The 22,128-nt window shown below is 43.5% G+C and overlaps 1 protein-coding gene across 1 annotated transcript in view; it reads left to right on the top strand.

The window, feature by feature from the left end:
* The first annotated feature begins 4,741 nt into the window (after positions 1-4,741).
* Positions 4,742-22,128, top strand: part of LOC124716682 (endothelin-converting enzyme homolog) — a 330,992-nt gene continuing 313,605 nt past the window's right edge. The window contains exons 1-2 of the mRNA XM_047243221.1: positions 4,742-4,754; positions 4,801-4,918. Of these exons, the coding sequence (XP_047099177.1) occupies positions 4,742-4,754; positions 4,801-4,918 (131 nt within the window). The remainder of the gene's footprint in view (positions 4,755-4,800; positions 4,919-22,128) is intronic.

Below are 22,128 nucleotides of genomic sequence, written 5' to 3'. Positions count from 1 at the left end.
TCTCTACTTCTACCATCATCAGTTATTTTGCTTTCCAAATAGCTAAACTCTTATGTTTCCTAATCTAACTACCTCAGCATCACCTAACACAATTTGATTACATTCCATTAGCCTTGTTCTGCATTTTTGATGTTCATCTTATATCTTCTTCCAAGACACTGTTCATTCTGTTCAACTACTCTTCCACGTCGTTTGCTGTCTCTGACAGAATTACAATGTCATCGGCAAACCTCAAACTTTTTATTTCTTCTCCATGGATTTTAATTCCTACTTCAAATTTTTCTTTTGTTCCCTTTAATGCTTGCTCAGTGTATAGATTGAATACATCGGGGATAGGCGGCAACCATGTCTCACTCCTTTCCCTACCACTGCTTTCCTTTGATGCCCCTCGACTCTTATAACTGCCATCTGGCTTCTGCACAAATTGTAAATAGCCTATCGTTCCCTGTATTTGACCCCTGCCACCAGCACAATTTGAAGGAGAGTATTCCGATCAACATTGTCAAAAGCCTTGTCTAAGTCTACAAATGCAAGAAAGGTAGGTTTGCCTTTCCTTAATCTATCTTCTATGTCATAGGGTCAGTATTGTCTCACGTGTTGCAACATTTCTACGGAATCCAAACTGATCATCCCCGAGGTCGACTTCTACCAGTTTTTCCATTCGTCTGTAAAGAATTCGTGTTAGTATTTTGCAGCCGTGCCTTATTAAACTGATAGTTCGGTGATTTTCACTTCTGTCAACACCTGCTTTCTTTGGGATTGGAATTATTATATTCTTCTTGAAGTCTGAGGGTATTTCGCGTGTCTCATCCATCTTGCTCACCAGACGGTAGAGTTTTGTCAGGACTGGCTCTGCCAAGGCTGTCAGTAGTTCTAATTGGAATGTTGTCTACTCCCGGTACCTTGTTTCGACTTAGGTCTTTCAGTGCTCTGTAAAATTTTACACGCAGTATCATGTCTCCCATTTGATCTTCAACTATGTCCTCTGCCATTTCCATAATATTGCCCTCAAGTGCATCGCCCTTGTATATACCCTCTACATATTCATTCCACCTTTCTGCTTTCCCTTCTTTGCTTAGAACGATTTTCCATCTGAGCTCTTGATATTCATACAAGTGTTTCTCTTTTCCCCAAAGGTCTCTTTAATTTTCCTGTAGCCAGTATCTATCATACACCTAGTGATGTATACCTCTGCATCCTTACATTTGTCCTCTAGCCATCCCTGCTTAGCCATTTTGCACTTCCTGTCGATCTCATTTTTGAGACGTTTGTATTCCTTTTTGCCTGCTTCGTTTACTGCATTTTTATATTTTCTCCTTTCGTCAGTTAAATTCAATAACTCGTCTGTTACCCATGAATTTCTATACGATGCTATATGCTTATAATTTATTTCTGTGATGTAAGTAATGGAGGCACCTTGATTATACCTATGGTACCATCCTGAGATCGCTATGCCGCACTAGAGTTGCCGACGTGAATCGATGATACAGACATTAGCGAAGGTTCGCTTCAATCTTCAACAACCAAAGGGAGGCACTCCAGAAGACCATACCGCCCTGTCGGCGTAGCAGCGCCCTCACGCTGAGGTCACTATAGTTCCCGGCACGCAAGAGCTCGACTCTAGTTTGTGACCTCAGCTTCAACTGTCAGCTTCACCGTGAAGGAACAGTGATAGTGAAGTTTTAGGTGGACATGTAATTTTGTTAAAGCTGATATTGTACTTCAGTTTGAGACAGAATGTTTCAAGTGTGCGCGGGCACGGACGGAGAAGAGAGCGGCCCGCGGGGGGAGGGAATTTAAATCGGCCGCCCGCCCTCACGAGCTCAGTTCGTCAGCGCACCTGACGATGGTGACATGTCTGATCGCCGAAATATTGTGCACGTTGGACACCATGAACCGGCAGTACACCCGTGGACTGTTCGAGCAACAAATACGCCAGGAGAAACTGAAGAATCACTTCAAATCATTGTTTTTGTTTTCCTTCTTTCGCAACATTTTTTCGAGTATGCACTTGCTTTTAAACATTTTTCTCTTCTAGAAATCTTAAGTATGCCGTTGTGTTCAATATCCTCATATACTTTCTCTACATCTCCAGCTTGTGACCTCCGCATGTATACCTGAACTGTCTGTGATTGCTTGCTGTCGATTCTGACGAGAACAACCCTATCACTGAACTGTTCGCAGTGGCTCACTCTCCAACCCTCTTTCCTATTAATACTGAACATACCATTTTCTGCTGCTGTTGATATTATTCTATACTCGTCTGACCAGAGATCCTTGTCTTCTGGCGGCCGCGGTGGCTGAGCGGTTCTAGGCCAATGTAGATGTTGGCCAATGATACATCGTGTGTATGGATGATGTTAACCCTCTTGCCATCAACTGAGGCCTGAAGATGGTGCACTGAAGCACCAAAACTGGTTGCCATACACTAAATGACATCATAAGTACGGATGTAGATATTTCATTTTCTTACGTAAGTGAACGACCAAAGTCCCCCAGACATCCAACCACAAAGATGGACATACAAAAACTCCATAGGGGAGGCGTCAAAAGAAAGGGTAAAATGTGTGCGCGTCATTGTGGCCGAGCGGTTCTAGGCGCTTCAGTCTGGAACCGCGCGACCGCTACAGTTCCAGGTTCGAATCCTGCCTCGGGCGTGGATGTGTGTGATGTCCTTAGGTTAGTTAGGTTTAAGTGGTTCTAAGTTCTAGGGGACTGATGACCTCAGATATTGTCCCATAGTGCTCTAAGCCATTTGAACCTTGTCTTCTTCCCATTTCACTTGAATGACCCAAAATAAATGTAGACTGAACCTTAGCATCCCCTTTCAGATTTTATAGCTTCGCTATGACGCTGAAACTTCTGACATTCCATGCCCAGTTCGAAGAACGTTGCCCTTTCATTAATTTTATTCAGTCTTTTTCTCGTGGTCAGCTCCCCCTTTACAGTCCCCTCCCAGAGGTCCGAAGGGGGGAGTAGTCCGTAATCTTTTGGCAAAGGAGTGATGGAGAGATCATCATGACACTTTCTCAATTACCGGCCACATGTCCTATTAAGACAACACATCAGTCTTTAAAGCAACGGTTGCTTTTGCCGCTTGCATCCTCATGTCGTAGATCATTGCTGATTCTTCCGCCTTTTAGGGACAGTTTCCTCACCCTGTACCACTGTCTGCTCAGCCGCTCTCTTTGCCAGTGTCATTGGCAGAGTGAGGGTGACTTCTTATGCCGACAATCTTTTTTTTACTGCATTGGCCGCCGCTGATGACGATTTTTATTCAGAATTTAAGCAGTGGTGAAGTACGAACTCTTGACGACTACTTAGATGTGTTATTTACTACACTACTGGCCATTAAAACTGCTACACCAAGAAGAAATGCAGGTGATACACGGGTATTCATTGGACAAATATATTATACTAGAACTGACATGTGATTACATTTTCACGCAATTTCGATGCATAGATCCTGAGAAAACAGTACCCAGAACAATCACCTCTGGCCATAATAACGGCCTTGATAGGCCTGTGCATTGAGTCCAACAGAATTTGGATGGTATGTGCAGGTACAGCTGCGCATGCAGCTTCAACACGATACCACAGTTCATCAAGAGTAGTGACTGGCGTATTGTGACGAGCCAGTTGATCGGCAACCATTGACCAGACATTTTCAATTTGTGACAGATCTGGAGAATGTGCTGGCCAGGGCAGCAGTCGAAGATTTTCTGTATACAGAAAGGCCCGTACAGGACCTGCAACATGCGGTCGTGCATTATCCTGCTGAAATGTGGGGTTTCGCAGGGATTGAGGGGTAGAGGCACGGGTCGTAACACATCTGAAATGTAACGTCCACTGTTCAAAGTGCCGTCAATGTGAATAAGAGGTGACCGAGACGTGTAACCAATGGTACCCCATCCCATCACACCGGGTGATACGCCAGTATTGCGATGACGAATACACGCTTCCAATGTGCGTTCACCGCGATGTCGCCAAACATGGATGCCACCATCGCGATGCTGTAAACAGAACCCGGATTCATACGAAAAAATGACGTTTTGACATTCGTGCACCGAGGTTCGTCGTTGAGTACACCATCGCAGGCGCTCCTGCCTGTCATGCAACGTCGAGGGTAACGGCAGCTATGATCTCCGAGCTGATAGTCCATGCTGCTGCAAACGTCGTCGAACTGTTTGTGCACATGGTTGTTGTCTTGCAAACGTCCCCATCTGTTGACTCAGGGATCGAGACGTGGATGCACGATCCGTTACAGCCACGCAGATAAGTTGCCTGTCATCTCGACTGCTAGTGATACGAGGCCGTTGGGATCCAGCACGGCGTTCTGTATTACACTCCTGATCCCACCGATTCCATATTCTGCTAACAGTCATTGGATCTCGACCAACGCGAGCAGCAATGTCGCAATACGATAAACCGCAATCGCGATAGGCTACAATCCACCCTTTATCAAAGTCGGAAACGTGATGGTACGCATTTCTCCTCCTTACACGAGGCATCACAACAACGTTTCACCAGGCAACCCCGGTCAACTGCTGTTGAGAAATCGGTTGGAAACTTTCCTCATGTCAGCACGTTGTTGGTGTCGTCACCGGCGCCAAACTCGTGTGAATGCTCTGTAAAGCTAATCACTTGTACATCACAGCATCTTCTTCCTGTCGGTTAAATTTCGCGTCTGTAGCAGGTCATCTTCGTGGTGTAGCAACCTTAATGGCCAGTAGTGTACCTTATGGCTCCTCCTGGTACCTGCAGTGAGAGGTGTCTGTGAGCCGCGGCGCGATGTTGCAGGGACGTCGCTGTGGTGGCAGGTGTTCCGCGTGCTGTCTCCGCACACGGACCGCGCCATGCGCCAGCTCAAGCACAACTACCTGGAGGCGTCGCTGGGCATCCAGTTCCGGCAGGCCAGGTTCGTAAATCACGGTGTCATTGCACCCATAATGAATTTTCACTCTGTTTCGGAGTGAACGTTAATCTGAAACTTCCCGGCCAATTGAAGAAGCATCGTGTCGAACCTGGGACCTTTGTCTTTCGCGCCTCATGACGCATCCCCACAGCTGTAGTTCCACCGGAACCAATTTTCCTACCTTCCTAACTTCCCGTAAGCTGCCCAGCATACATTGTGGAACTAACACTCCTGAAAGAAAGGATGTTGCCGAGACATGGCTTAACCACAGTGTTGGGAGTGCTAGTCTCGCATGGTATGCTTAAGAACTTCCGTGATACTTGGAAGGTGGGAGACGACGTACTGACGGGAATAAGGATGTTACAGCCAGCAGTGCGGCGAACCTGGACAGCTCAATCGGGGGAGCATTTCCCACATGAGGTCGAAGTCCCAGGTACGAGTCATGGATCGGCACACAGTTTTAATTTGTGAGGAAGTTTCAGTATATCTTTACTTTATCTCGAAGTAATATATCCTGATTTCCAACCTAATTGTAATAGGTATCGACGCTTGAACTAAAGTGATATATGAAAAATCTGTGCTGGACCGTGACGCAAACCCGGATTTCTCGCTTATTCCTAGCGATCGACTTACGAGTGTGGGTAAATTAATTGGAAATGGAAATGTCGTGTGGCTAGGGCCTCCAGTCGGGTAGACCGTTTGCCTGGTGCAAGTCTTTCGATTTGACGCCACTTCGGCGACCTGTGCGTCGATGGGGATGAAATGATGATGATTAGGACAACACAACACCCAGTCCCTGAGCGGAAGAAATCTCCGACCCAGCCGGGAATCGAACCCGGGCCCTTAGGATTGACAGTCTGTCACGCTTACCACTCAGCTACCGGGGCGGAGTGGTAAATTAATTAATAATCTATTAGAATAAACAGATAGGTGTGCGACATACAGAATTTTCTATTGGTCCAGAAAGTTTACTCAGATAGCCTAAGTCGTACGGTGTTCGGTCAGGAGCTTGAGAAGTTGGCGGTGGCTGAACACTGCCTGGAGAATGGATTCAAAATGCAGTTTGGAAATATGAGAGCCTCGACTCATGTGGTACCATAACGAGATTCTGTTATGAAGGAGGCTGCCAACGTTACAATAAACTGAAGCAATTCCAGCTGAGACCAGGTATTCTCATTTTGTAGAGTATGGGAACCAGCTTAAGGGGGCACTCCCCTGAATGGGCTGCAGTTTTAGCATCACCTTCACTCTCATAGTGCAACTGATCAATAAATGAGAGCTAGCTCAAAATTCTTACACACAAATCGGGTCATTAGTCAAAGCATTTTCCAAAAAAACATTGCCATATTTATTATATTTTGGTACTGCAACAATCTTTGTAATAGCATTAAAAACGGAACACTGTTTCTCTGCAGTACCATTTTCTATGGAACCACTGACTGCACAGCTTGGAAAATGAGTCAGAGTACAGACAACATTCACATAAGTGTTTTATACCTCCAGTTTCCTTCCCTGATGCTGACCTGTGAAAAGACAAGTAATTTATTTTACTACAACAAAAATATTTAAAAATGTATCTGAAATATCACCGACATCGTCATCATGGTTATAAATTTTTCAGGAAATAGTAGGCAAGGGAGGTAGGTGACGTCATTCTAAATATCTGTACAAATTTTTGCGTGTTTAACTTCAGTCATTTAGGAGGAAAGTGTATCTGAATGATGAAAATTCAAGTTTTCGGTATTCTTTCCCATATACAGCTGTCGAAGCTTTCATTTGCATTCTGAGAGAGACCATACATACATTTCCCAAGTGGACTTTTATTTGCCAAATCCTTATAAATAGGTCCAGTTGCCTCCATTACAGCATGTGGTAAGGAAACCTTGTGGGTATATTGTATGCCTGTAGCATTGCTCAACCACTACTTGCACCACGAATCTTCCCCTCTTGGACACAAACCATGCTGTGGGGTTTCATCTGCTGACACTCTCTGAAACCACGTTGCCCAAACTGCTCGTCTCATGTTCTCGCAATCTTCGACATTTCTCCTTACTACTAGTCCATAATATTGAGTGAAGGAATCAATTTCACTTTTTGTAACAAGACCTGGACCACCTATGTGTTTCCCATCTGACAGTTTTTTTTTTCTCATTTAAGTCATTACATAATTTTTTTCAGCCAAGCTCCCATTCTTTTTTTGTACATGCCCAACACATTCAAGCTTTTCTATCAAGTGTCCCCATATGGTCATTCATTAACAACAGTATTGTGTCGTTTACAGTCTCCTTCCCAAAGGTACCCTACATACCTCACATCACGACTGACCTCTGATCTAAAAATGTTTAGAACTCCTTTCGTTTCCATGCTTCCACTTGGGCCATCGAAGTTCTTTACACATACATGGGTGCCAATAAATTTACTTGAACAACCCTGGCAGTGTTTTTTTAGACATTCATACTCTAGTATCTTACCAGTTTCAATAAATGTGGCAGTTACAACCCCACTCTGCCAAGATCCATCAAATGCCGCTACAATGTCTGTATTCTCAGACAAGGCTACAGCTTCTGCTCTTTTCATTGAATGTTCACTTACACCGCCGGCCGGTGCGGCCGAGCGGTTCTAGGCGCTTCAGTCTGGAACCGCGCGACCGCTACGGTCGCAGATTCGAATCCTGCTTCGAGCATAGATGTCCTTAGGTTAGTTAGGTTTAAGTAGTTCTAAGTTCTAGGGGACTGATGACCTCAGATGTTAAGTGCCATAGTGCTCAGAGCCATTTCTAACATTTTTTCACTTACACCACATAAAGCATTATGTATTAATTTATTGTATCTGAGAAACCTCAGTGGAGGTGGAGGCAAATCCATCACTCCATAAAAGGTCTGGGAAGCTCTCCTTCCCCTTCCAATACATTGCATTGCATAAGGAAGCTAAATATTTTACACTAAGGCCGGCTGTGATGGATGAGTGGTTCTAGGCGCTTCAGTCTGGAACCGCATGACAGTTACGGTCGCAGGTTCGAATCCTGCCTCGGGCATGGATGTGTGTGATGTCCTTAGGTTAGTTAGGTTTAAGTAGTTCTAAGTCTATGGGACTGATGACCTCAGATGTTAAGTCCTATAGTGCTCAGAGCGATTTGAACCATTTTTATTTACACTCTAATGTCGACTATCTGTAACTAGCGATGTCAATGTATTACTGTGCTCCTTACACGAGTTACAGGCAATCACTAACCGACTTGCAAGACCCTTCCTCGCTGAAATGTCCTCAGTGGCGTCAATACTATCTTCACATCTGCAGTACTTACATTTCACAGCACTCTTCAAAGGCCTTGACCGCTTATTTAGGTTCACAATGACATTTCCGTCGTTATTGCTGCTCACAGTGCTAGTAGGCTTGTCCTTATTATATTCATAAAGTGAAAGTTTACGTCTAGAAGCACTGTCTGAAGACACAGTTTCTGCGGGCGACTTTTGAAGCAACTGCTGTGTTTGGAGCTGGTTGCTGCGAAACTTTCGTTTGGGGCTAAATTTCTTTACTTTCTGCATTTGTTGTACCGGAAACACACACACAGAAACAAAACAACTCACAATAACTACAAAACCACGCGCGTATGAAATTACGAAATCTTCTATTTTCAGATCTTTGTTTAGATTCGAACCATAGCCTTCTAGACATTCCTGTACTTTGGTTCTGGGAGTCAGTGCCTTCTAGAATACATCTGTGTTAACGATCCGTAACTAACGACGGAAAAAACGGAAGAACACAAAAATGCATTACATATTCTGACGCACTTCAGACTGACAGATGGGCGTGGCTCCTGTGCAACATTATGTTCAACCTCAATTTTAGAGCGAACGGAAAATGAAAATGCCCATAACCTATACATTTTTGAAATCAGCATGAAATTCTCTTTACTATAGACCAAGAATTCTTTTTTCAAATTTTTGGTCAGTTTCACGAGCATGACCCCTTAAGAAATCGTGTGAAAGCAAAAACTGATGATTGACGTTTCCAGGGAGGCGGGATCAACAATTTCAAATGTGCTGTCATGCCGACCGCTCACGCCACCTGACGTCATTCGATTCACGGATGCTGTGAGCTGCCCAACAAGCCGTCCCAATCATGTGCCCTCTCTGGAAGTATAAGGCAGTCCTGTCATACGAATTTCAGAACACCATGGTAGCCCCGGCAGTTTTTTTACGCTTATGACGACGCTGGAAACGTCTGTCGAAAGATCGAGTTTTTTACTCGAAGCGATGTGGCATGAAAACCGAGAGCAGTTGATGGCCATCAGAACACTTCCTAAACAAAAGGTTAGGTCACGAAAGTAAAGTTCTGTATAGGAAATGCAGCCACCCTTTTCGCCCCATTTTGCTACCGTTTGCAGATCGTAATGGTCTTAACTCGTGTCACATCACACTGCCGGCCATATTGGGCCTTCTTCTTAGTACCGTTCGCACATCGCAAGCTGCACTCAGTGCAGTGGCTGATGGCAACGAATAAAAAGGGAAAACGCCTATAGTCCCTCCCATCAGCCACTGCATTGAGTGTTTTCACGGACAGCGAAAATTACATGAGGGAAAATCAGAAGGTCTTTGCCCCTGTTTTTTGCTGGCCAAAGTAAGGCACTGAAACGTCCCCTTAGAAAAATTTATAAATGACTGTGCTGATAAACCTCTTACGTTATTTTATTTTCAAACAGCTGAGCAAAACTGAACGTGCTCAAACAGTTTTCTCTTTACTTATTCTGATCATCACTAAACTGACACACAATATTTTTACCGCAACGCATTGTGACTTTCAATAATCCCTACAAAAGAGTGGCCCTGACTAACAATAAACTATACCTTTCATGAATCACTTACCTCACAAAAATCTTCGTTACTCGAACTACTGCAATACAGCGAGCGACAATACTGCCAGCTAAATAAAAGATTCTAACTACTGAAGGCACTAATTACTATTAGGCATATAGTTAGAAAATGAAAGATTTTGATAGAGAACAAACAATGTATTTAACTTAATAGTGTTCAAAAGTCATAATATATATGTATAATTTGTGACATCCAGTTTGGCAAATTTCCTTTTTCTGACGGGCACACGTCCAGCTCGTCCGCTCATATTAACATCTCAAAATTCTGGATTCTCTCTCCCCACATCTACCACTACTGGCGGCTCACCTCCAACTGCACAACGCTACGCGCTGTTCACACCCAACTGCCCAACATTACACTAGCGAATTTCCAACAATGCCAACCAGCCACAGACTGCACACAGCACAGTCAGTGATGTTCATACAGAGCACTACGTCACGTTACCAACATAAAAACCTAAACAGCCTACTTACAGCACATCCCACCCACACTATACTATTTTGCCACATAGTCCCCACATCGGTTCACAAATTTGCCTCATCACAGCACTAAATTTGAGATGCCCCTGCAGTAGAAGTCGTCCAGCTGACTATGGGATCACTTTGGGATTGCTGTCTTGGCTTCATTGTTACTTGTGAACTGCTGTCCTGCCGGGAACTTCTTCAGCGGCCCGAAAACGTGGAAATCAGGTGCCGATCCGCTTTCACTGTTGCATGCAGGCGAGAAATGTTGTCATCAGTCAGCGACGAACGTGGCGTCTCCGACCGATCATTGTCGTGCAAGACTTCACGGCCTTTGTTGAACTCTCAGCACCACCACATCACAGTTCTCAAAGCTAGACAGTTTCCCCATATGTGGGCTGCATTTAACTGCAGATCTCGATAGGCATTCGTCCCTTGCTCCATAGAAAACAAATCAGACTTCGTTCCTCTAACGCTGTGGACGTTTGGAGAGCAACCGCCATCTTTAACGACTGAGAGCAGCGCCGTGCGGCGGAGCTACCGGCAGACAAGGCCGGCACAAAGGCCCATCGCTGGGAATGACTTCGCATTTACAGTGGTAATTTGGCTGAAAAAAAAAATAAGGGCAAAGATTTTCCAATTTTGCCTTGTATATGATGCACGAAGATCACACTGAAATATTGTCACAGTGCTCAGCATTCGGCTTCACTTTTCGAGGCCGGAGGGGAGGAAAATATTCTAGGATTCCCGCTGATGGGAGTTATACAGCAACAAGAAATATTTATGCATTGACATGTATCGTCACAAGATGTAAGATTCGATGATGAATATGTCATACAGCAGAGAACTGCAGTGTTTTAACTCGAAAAAAATTCCTAAGCTAAATTGAGGTCAAGTTCTTGCTTTACCATAAAAAAAAGGAAACATGCTCACGGAATGAGTGTTGCAGACCAGATGCATCGCGATCGTGGGCAAGTTCGTAGCGGGTGCGGTTTTCCGCTGCCTTCCCCCAACCTGTCGTGAAGTGTCAGGTGTGTATCTGTGTCATGTAGATGACTGTGATAATGAGTGCATGTACGGTACAGTGTTTGGTTTGTGTTGTTACGGATGGAGGGAAGGGAGAGGGTTAAATCCAGTGTTGGCACACCACCGTCTCCTCTCGAATAGCATCAAGGGAGTCACCGAGCTTAACTTCCCTATCCAATGGACAGATCACCATCTATTGCGTCACATGCCCTACCTTCATAAATAACAGTGGAGACGGTTGGACATTGACGCAAAGACTGACGATCAAAAACTTCACGCATTCGCTTGTCCCCCTTTTGCCGGGCAAATACCGAAAGCGAAAAATTTCCCACCACCGGGATCCAACCAGTGTACCTCCGAATCGAGCGCCACCAAACAGGCATGAAATCCCGATCTCTGCTACGAAGGCAGTAGGACTAAATGGGCATCATGAGTGGTCACAGTACTGTTTGACTCACGGGGAGGTGTCGCAGATATTCTGAAAAATCTGGATTATGAAACGTTGAAAGATCAACTGTCCCACGAATTTCTAATGTTGGACGCCAGAATGTATCCGGAGCATACGCCCAAAATTTTTTGAAGTTTCTACCCAACGGGCCCTTAGCCAAGCAGGCCACCTCATGACCAGTATGCCATTCGTATGTTTACGTGACGTACCGCTGATGTAGCAGAAGGCAAGGCACTATTCAGGCAGTATTAAATAACATTCTGTAACTCCAAGCACCAGAACGCCGCTCCAATAGTCAAACGTCGCAGACAGCCCCTAGCTCGACGACTCAGAATAATTATTCACCCACTATGATTACTGAAGGAATGCTGACGAGTCCAATGAACAAGTTCATTCATCCACCTAGAATCACTGCATCATAAACACGGGCTCCACTTTGACATCTTCAACTTTTATAGTCCTATCTTCCTCAGTTGCGTGTAATATTAGGTATATTGATAACTTTTACTTATGGACCGTCTGACAGCAACTGAATAAAACACAATTTTAGTGCCATACGCGTTCCGCCTTTATTTTCTGCAAGGCATCATCAGTGGCCTGGAATATGTACATATGTTAGCTATTTTAATTACATTTTTGTCATTGTGCCTATAGCTTATAAACAGTTCTGGTGGTTAGTATTTCCTATTAAGTAGTAATGTTTTGAACTGTACTTACAGGTTGCGTGGACAATTTCTTACATATTACGCTCCTGTTGCATTTTTGGTGTTGTTCTTCTTCTTACGAACGCCAATTTGCGGTTTTATTTTCCACATTCCACAGCACTATGCACTGAACGGTTGTTTTAATGCAATGTTTTGGTTTCTGTTGCCGACTGTCTAATGTTTTTGCCAATGATCGAAACTTGCAGCACTAAGACACATGTTACATGGATTAAACAGAATCCCACTCAGCAAGAGGAACTATGAACAAGAAATGAGTACAATCATACAAATAGCTAGGAACAACGGGTATGACACACATGTGGTACACAAGCTCAATCAAAAAATAAAAACACAAATAAAAAACAAACACAACAATTCCACAATACAAAAGAACTCACAAGCTGAAAACTTACAAACACACTCAACAAACACACACAATGACAACACCACACAGAAAAGAACCAGATGGTACACCATGACCTACACACATAAACTAACACACAGAGTTGCAAACATCCTAAAGAGACAGGGCTTCAAAATAGCATATAAGCCTGGGCAAACCCTCCAATCACACCTAAGCCAGTCAGCTACCAAGAGGGACAAATTCCAACAATCAGGAATATATAAACTTGAATGTCAACGTTGTGATGCAGTATACATAGGCATGACATGCAGGAATTTTGAAACAAGATACAAAGAACATATCAGATGTTGGAAGTATGAAACAAACCATTCCACATTTGCAGAGCATTTAAAACACTGCAACCATCATCCTACAAACATGGAACAAGAAATGAAAATAATGAGAATAAGCAACCATGACAAACATCTTATACAAATGCAAGAACACTTCCACATCCAGAAAGCCATAGCAGAAAACAAACATGTGATAAATGAACAAACACACATCAGCACAGGCTCCCTACTACACTTAGTAAAGGAAATGATAACATAAAACAAAAAATAATAAAAAAAACTCTTCCCCACACCATCTGGAGACACACACACACACACACAGCAAAAAAAATTATATAACACCAAAATACACACACACACATCACAAAAAATGTATATCACACCAAAAAACACTCACACACACACACACACACACACACACATACACAAACGCACACACAAATGCATACACAAACAGACCACAGATACTTCAATAGTTACACTCATAAGTTTGGCAATAACATTCGATCTTTGGCAAAAACATTAGACAGTCGGCAACCGAAACCAAAACATTGCATTAAAACAACCGTTCAGTGCATAGTGCTGTGGAATGTGGAAAAAAACCGCAAATTGGCGTTCGTAAGAAGAAGAACAACACCAAAAATGCAACAGGAGCGTAATATGTAAGAAATTGTCCACGCAACCTGTAAGTACAGTTCAAAACATTACTACTTAATAGGAAATACCAACCACCAGAACTGTTTATAACCTATAGGCACAATTACAAAAATGTAAATAAAATAGCTAACATATGTACATATTCCAGGCCACTGATGATGCCTAGCAGAAAATAAAGGCGAAACGCGTATGGCACTAAAATTGTGTTTTATTCAGTTGCTGTCAGACGGTCCATAAGTAAAAATTATCAATATGCCGTAACGGGCTCCACTGCTTAAAGAACTGGTTTTCCGAGCTCACATTCACATTCAGTCATGTTGCCATCCTCTCCTTATCATATATTTGAAAAAAATGGAAACGGTGCAAATAAGGTCGAAAAAGCTGTGTGAAAAGCCTCAGGCCAGTAAAAATGTCGATAATTCTGGGCCGTCAGGCGGAGGGATAACTATAGTTCCGTTTCCTGGCGCCGAGGCCCCTGAACACAATAATCCTCCGTTGCCTTCGCCACTACTTGTCCACGTTCTGTTATCTTTTGGGGATGCTCGCTATTGGAATGGACTACGGAAGAATGGGGAATGGTTATTGCAGATTAGCCCACTTTTTTTTGGTACCTGGAGATAAGTCGTGTGAGCCCTGGTCAACGGAAAGCTCACATCGCGAGACTATAAAGCCACCAGCATCCGTGTGGCTGAACTCCTGGGGTGTGAGGGTAAATGGCTCAAGTTGGATCTTTATTAGTCTGAACCAGGATCTTGGGCGCTGGGTCCCGGAGACCATACTGAAGTGGTGGGTCGTGGTTTATTTAATTTTCTATATATACATTGTCTTCACACAGCTTCATTATGGAAGATCTTCCACGATGGCTCACGGTTCCTTGACCTTATGCCACCGTGCTGGTACCACAGAGACGACATACTCAAGAGGCCTGAATGTCGGAAGTAATACTTAAACCTTCATGAGAATTTTCATAGTGGACATCCGACTCCATTCCCTGAGGAGCGGCATGTCAAGTTCATTGTGGAGATGGTGGATCCGGGACCAACGAGGTGCCTGGAGTGTGCCCCGAAAGCACCCATTCTGGACTGTCTGGAGGAGGCGTAAGGAAGAGAGGCAAACTGTGCCCCAAGTCGAGCAGCCACGAAGAAGCGCCGGGAGGATTGTTGCAGAATAAAGGCGGAGTTTTGTCCTGGTCCGTAATTCTGTGCTGGCCAGCGTATGATAGATCTGATGAAGAAGGTGTAGCAGCTGGATTCGTTTCTCTAGTGCACGTGTATTAAAAGTAGCTTCTTATCAAGAATAATACCAAATATTAAACTCTGTCCGTCCAGTTCAGTGGAGAATCAGGCGATCGTGGAGATCAGGGCGTCGTCGTGCAAACATCACCACCTTCGTCTTTTTTGCATTGAGTTTAATACAGTTTTGCGCCGCCCATTGTTGAGTTAATGTCAGCTGTCACTGGAGGCTGTTGATGACGGCGTTGACTCGTCGGCTACTATGAAGCAAAGCCGTAGCGTCAGCAAATTGGGCAAGCATCACTTGCGGCAGAACTGGAAGGTCGTCAACATAGAGGACAAAGAGAATCGGTGACTAACCCGATCCCTGTGGGATGCCTTCCGAAAGCTGAGACTGGACCATTGTCCTTCTATCTGAACTGTTATCTTCTCTTCCTGTCCTGAAGAAAGCCGATGATGGACTTAATGCAGTGGTCGCGAAAGACATGAAGGTCACACAATTTGCTGATCGGTTTGTCACGCCAGATCCGGACCTATGCCTTCTCTACATCCAAAGAAATGGCGGCGGTATAACTGAACATAATCATGTCATAAATGATAATTTCTGAGATCCATAGGAGTTGTAATTCCGCCGAAAGCCGAGGTTGTAATGCGGAATGCTCCGTCCTTATCATGTCCTGGTCCAGGATTACAGGTCGCATCCTGTAGAGTAGCAACCGTTCAAGAACTTTGGATACTGTCGGCAAGAGATTGATTCGTCTACAACTGGAAGACTGGTTTAGATCTTTTACAGGTTTGGGAATAGGCCCCACCTGAGCAATCTTCGAAGGGTGTGGGAAATATCCCAACAGCAGCATCCTGTTGACCTCCCTCATTTTGTACCAGTTTCTCGCAGACCTTACTCGAGTTACGTGACCGTTCGCAGTCCACCTCCGCCACCAGCGCTACGTCATGTGGGCAGCTTCCATGAGGTGAGTCTTCTGTCATTACTATCCCTTGCAGCATACTAAAGGATGTTTCACAACGTTTTGACGATGTCAAATTTGAATGACACACAAACTAACTGCGAAAAGAAGTTGAACATTTTACACAACCAACGAAGTTTATTCTAGTTTTTTTATGAAGTTCTACATTGGACAAACGGCGACCATTCACGCCTGCACAATATTCGAGGCGTTTCACCCGGTTTTTGCCGTTTTTGACATATCTTATATATAAAACAAAGTCGGGTTTGTTACAACACTTATAACTCGAGATCTGCTGGACCAATTTTCATGGTTTTTGATTTGTTGGATTTGTCTCCGCCCCGAATAGCAGAATACATCTTAAAAATAATGAAAAATTGACGAATACTTGAAAAATGCGTTATTTTCCCTAAAAGTTCTTTAGTTTCGGAGCTGTCAAATTTTTTTGTCAAAATCTGTAAGTAATGATTGACATTTATGCATGCGTTCATAAACTATTTAAAATGAATGAATTAACTATTATGTGTATTTTTTTTAAAAAGATTGAAAAATATTACGCGTGCGTTCAGAAATGTGTAATGAATACTTAATCTATATATATAAAAGAAAGTCGTGTTAGTTACACTATTTAAACTGAAGAACGGCTGGACCGATTTGGCTGAAAATTGGTGGAGAGGTAGCTTAGAACCAGGAGACGGGCATAGGATACTTTTTATCCCCTTCGACAGCTATAAAACGTAGTATAACAGAAACGCATCTGGCGTGGAATAACAAAACGCAAATTAGATTTAGTAGTTCAAACGAATGTACCCCTGTTGAACCCCCAACAAAATTGATGATGGAAATAGTGGTTTATATTTCCTGGATGCCCCTGGTGGAACTGGCAAGACATTCCTCATGTCAGTAGTTTTAGGCACTGTTCGTGCGAGATCCAACATTGCGGTTGCAGTTGGTTCTTCCGGAATAGCAGACACATTGTTAGAAAGATGCCGTACGGCTCAGTCAGCATTAAAATTACCGTTAAATCTTCAAGCTATTGAATAACCAACATGTAATATTACAAAAAACTCAGCAGTGGCCGAAGTTTTATCAGCATCCAAGATCTGGGACGAATGCACAACGGCTCATAAACGTGCATTAGAGGCACTTAACCGAACATTGAAAGATCTACGCAATGACTCGAGATGTTTTGGAGGAGCAATGATTTTACTGTCTGGCGAATTCCGCCAAACACTGCCAGTAGTTCCAAGATCAATGGCTGCAGATGAAATAAATGCTTGCCTCAAATCATCGAATCTATGGCGCTTTGTGAAGAAACTTTAACTGACAACAAACATGAGAGTTGCATTGCTTAATGATACATCTGCTGAAGATTTCTTTGAGCAATTGCTGACTATCGGTAATGGTCGAGTATCTGTCGAAGAATCGAGCGGATTGATTTCATTTCCTCATAATTTCTGTAACTTTGTCTCATCAAAAGACGAACTTATCAACAAAGTATTCCCAAACATCATTATTAACTACAAAAGTAATGAATGGTTGAGTGAGCGAGCAATTTTAGCGGCTAAGAATAAAGATGTAGATGACCTAAACTACATAATTCAGAATGAGATCATTGGTAAAATGCATTCATTCAAATCTATTGACTGTGTAACAAATGAAGATGAAGCCACCAACTATCCAATTGAATTTTTAAACTCTTAGGATGTGCCTGACATACCACCGCACAATTTACGCCTATAAGTTGGCTCCGTAGTAATCATGCATCGAAACATAAACCAACCAAAACTGTGCAACGGTAAACGTTTTGAGGTAAGTAAATTGATGACCAATCTTATTTACGCGACGATACTCAAAGGAAAATTCGAGGGTGAGGAAGTTCTCATTCAGAGGATCCCGATGGTCCCAACCGATGTGCCGTTTGAGTTTAAAAGACTTCAATTTCCGATCCGTCTTGCATTCGCCATGACCATTAACAAATCACAAGGCCAATCCTTGAAAGTTTGTGGTTTAAATCTGGAATATCCATATTTTTCAAATGGTCAATTATATGTGGCATGTTCACGGGTCGGAAGACCATATGCGTTGTTTGTTCTTGCGCCTGATAATAAAACAAAAAATGTCGTGTATCACAAGGTATTGAATTGAAGAGTGGAAGCTATGCACCAAAAAACATAAAGAATCATTAAAATACTTAATTTTTATTTGTCGTAATAAAAAATTGAACTTAACATCCAAAATCTGATTATTTATTGGCTTTAAGGCGGAACAGAGTTCGCCGGGTCAGCTAGTTTTTAATAATTGCCAGAGGAATACCGGAAATTTCATCGTGAATTTTATCTTTCAACTGTTGTACGTTTCTCGAGCAGTCGGAGTACGCTCTCGCCTTCAATTAACCCCATAGGTATAGGTTGAAGATTATCGCGTCTAGACACTGCGATAAGGACGCAACGGCAGTAGTAGGTCTTAACCACATCACATTGGCAAGTTCCCAGTGCACGACTGCACAATCAGACTAGTATCAGAAATTGATTGCGAGGGGTTAGCCACTTCCCTCCAGTGTTCCTGTTATACTCCACCATTTTGATAAATATGACTTACTCACACGCTATTTGAAAGTTACCGGCACCCAAATTTAATTTACTAGTTTCCAAGGTCCTCATTTTCACATGAGATCAGCAGGGTCCGTAATCGGGTGCGTAATTTTGTGTTTTAATTTGTGCACAGACCTCTATTTGTACATTGTGCATTTTATGTCACTGTACTACTGGCACTATTTTACATGCCATTGGTTGTATTCTGTTTGTCATTGTGGGTTTTTCTTTTATTTCAAGTACATCTGTATGCTACACTTCTTACATTGTTATATGATGTTATTTAAATTTTGTTCTTAAGCTATTGCGGTACTTATGGTGTGATGTATGGTGTTCCCCCTTTCACGTTTTACCTTTCACAGGGTGCTAGTTATTGAACTACATAAAAAAATAAAAAATGTAAATTAGTTACAAATTACGGCGTGCACATTTACTCAACATCTGAAGGTCACTACAGATATTCGGTTTTAGGTTATGACATGCTCGACATGCCTGCCAGCATTGGCGACGATGTGGGGCAGACGAATGGCGAAATTCTGCACAACCCGCTGAAGTGTCAGAAAATCGATGCTGTCGATGACCTCCTAAAAGGCTGTTTTCAGCTCAGCCATGGTTTTGGGGTTGTTGCTGTACACCTTGTCTTTAATGTAGACGGAGAATATGTATCCGGAGAATATGGCGGCCAATCGAGACCCATGATAGTGGTCTCTGGGTGCCCCAGAGCCAGAATACGGTGCCCAAAGTGCTCCTCCAGGACATCAAACACTCTTCTGTTTCGATGGGGTCGAACTCCGTGTTGCATGAACCACACCTTTACGAAATCAGGGTCACTTTGGATAATGGGGATAAAATCCAAAATATTCACGTTCCGTTCGGTAGTCACAGTGCCATCAAGGAATATCGCACCGGTTATTCGGTGACTAGACATTGCACACCACACAGTCACCCGTTGGGAGTGAAGAGACTTCTACAACGCTAAATCTCTGTCGCCAAATGCGTCAGTTCTGCTTATTGACGAACCCATCCAAACGAAACTGGACTTCGTCGCTAAACCAAACCATGCATGCCAAGACGAATTCCCATCATGCCCCGCGCCAACCGTGCAGTTTGAACGTCCTAACGCAAACCGTTCAGAAGTTCTGACGATTTTATTTCATATACTTCAATTATTGTCACCCTGTAATATAAGAGCATACGCATGTTTGTCATAATGTTGCTGTATAGCGTTGTCTGTAATTCTGCTCCAATGTAATTGTCATCACTTCCTCCGGCTGTCAGGTGTTCATCTAATTTCGATTTTGTTTTACTTTAAGAGTGTGTTCGCATGTTAACTTTGTAATTTTGTGTAATTTGCTTTTTTGCAATTATGTTTCTCTTGAACTTTGTAATCGTTGTTGCTGTATGGCCCTGTAACCCAACACCAAAGAGTTACAAAATACCTAGGTAAAAGTTTGGCACGGTTAAACCAGGAGACATCCATCTTTGTAAATTGCGCGTTTATCGAACGCTTCACAGAGAAATTGCAAGTTCGCAAGCGTCTTGCCGCAACCAACTTTCCGTAACTAACAACGAAGGCTTGCCCGTAAACTGCTACGCATGCGTTGGAGGTACTCTGGAGTTCGAACGGTTTTCATGGGCCGTTTGACTTTCGATTCGATGCGCTTGCGGTTGCATTGAAGTTACTCAGACAATTCAATACTGTTCCAAGAGCATGAATTGGACACGGCGGCTGAATCATGAAATGCTTACGAAAGGCGTGTTGCAAGCGCATGACATATTCGCCGTAACGAAAATAGCAATCCACCGCGATCGTTATTATTTTATTTATTTATTTATTTGCTGCCAGTTACAAATGACCTGCCACCTTACTAAGGGTGGTCGTGGTTTCACAAAACTAATTTGTTCCTGTACAGAATGTGAAACTTATTTGTTATTTCTCATTTTTGATAAGGATTGATAATATTGCAGCTTTGAATACTTGCAGACTTAAAAGCAATTAAGAAACGAAAATCTTAACATTAACTCTTTATGAACAAAGATAGGAATTTATGAAGACAGAAAAGAGGTTATGACATAATATAACTTTAAGACATACTACGAGGGTTGGAACTTAAATAGTGGCAATTATTTATTCACAACCGATACAAAAGAGTTACATGTTTGCACGTGTTACTGTCTTTCAAAGTAGTCGCCAGCGTTGTGTAGAACCCGTTGCCAGCCATGTGGAAGGCGTAGTATACCGTTAGCAGAGCCTGTTCTGTTGATGGTGCGAATGGAGCGGTCTAAAGTTATGGTGATTCTCGTGTACGACTGTGATGGTGTTATCCTAACGCATTACGTTCCTCCACGGCAGACCGTCAATGCACAGTATTACTGTTCGTTTTTGGAGCACCACCTGCGAGCAGCTTTGCCAAAGAAGCGGTAACACTTTCTGGGCAACCCACCCATCATTTTGCACGACAATGCGCGGGCGCATACAGAGAAAGCTGTGGCTGCTCTTATCGGTCGATGAGACTGGGAAGTACTGTACCATCCACCATACTCCCCGCACTTCATTCTTTATGACTTTGATTTCATTCTGAAGATGAAGGAACCACTTAGCGGCATTCGCTTCAGAACTGTTCCAGAGATTCGACAGGCAGTAGACCGCTCCATTCGCTCCATCAACGGAACAGGCTCTGCTAACGGTATACTACGCCTTCCACATTGCCGGCAACGGGTTCTCCACAACGCTGGTGACTACTCTGAAGGACAGTAACAGGTGCAAACATGTAATTCTTTCGTATCGGTTGTGAATAAGTAGTTGCCACTATTTAAGTTCCAACCCTCGTATAAATTCGAATTTTTTTATAAAGTAAACTTCTATTTGATGGATAAATAAAAGATAATTTTTGTGGCGGCGTTCGTAGGGACAAACAATTCGCTGTAGAAACGGCCTACGAAGTCACCGCCACACTTTTAATAGCGGGCCGACCGGTCCGCTGGAACAGTGAACAGAAAGATGAAAACCCAAACACTCTGATTAAATAAAGTCGGTACTTATCTTTATTAACGAAGATACAGAAACAGTAATGAACTCCGTGTCTACAGAGATCTGTCTAGTTCGAGTCGGAGCGGCTAGGTCAGCGTCGGCTGACGACAAACAACAACTCTGCTGCGATGAACACACAACTGACTAGCAAGTACACAATTCGGTGGCGAGTATACAACTGAGCGGCGAATACAGAACTGTCCTAGCGCTCGCGACTCCAGCGCTTAAGAACCCAGAAGCCAGCGGTGGCGCGCGCAGACTAGCGGCGATTTCCTGTCTCGCTGGCGCTGCTTATGCGGACGGCGTCCGGACTTTGATGCTGCCAACCTTTTGGCAGCGGGCTCGGGTGGCATTACTGGCTAGGACATAACACTCCTCCCCCCCAAATCGCCGCACCGTCGTTGAATAATGACGTGGCGAGCGTCGTCGGCGGGGGAGGGGTCTGGCCGCAGGCGTAGCAGAAGAGACCGGGGCGGAGACTGTTGTCGGTGGCAGTCCCCGGTCCGCACCCCAGCATTGGCTGCG

This window comes from Schistocerca piceifrons, chromosome 9 (assembly GCF_021461385.2).
Source record: "Schistocerca piceifrons isolate TAMUIC-IGC-003096 chromosome 9, iqSchPice1.1, whole genome shotgun sequence".
NCBI lineage: Eukaryota > Metazoa > Arthropoda > Insecta > Orthoptera > Acrididae > Schistocerca > Schistocerca piceifrons.
This window is presented reverse-complemented; position numbering and strand designations above follow the sequence as displayed.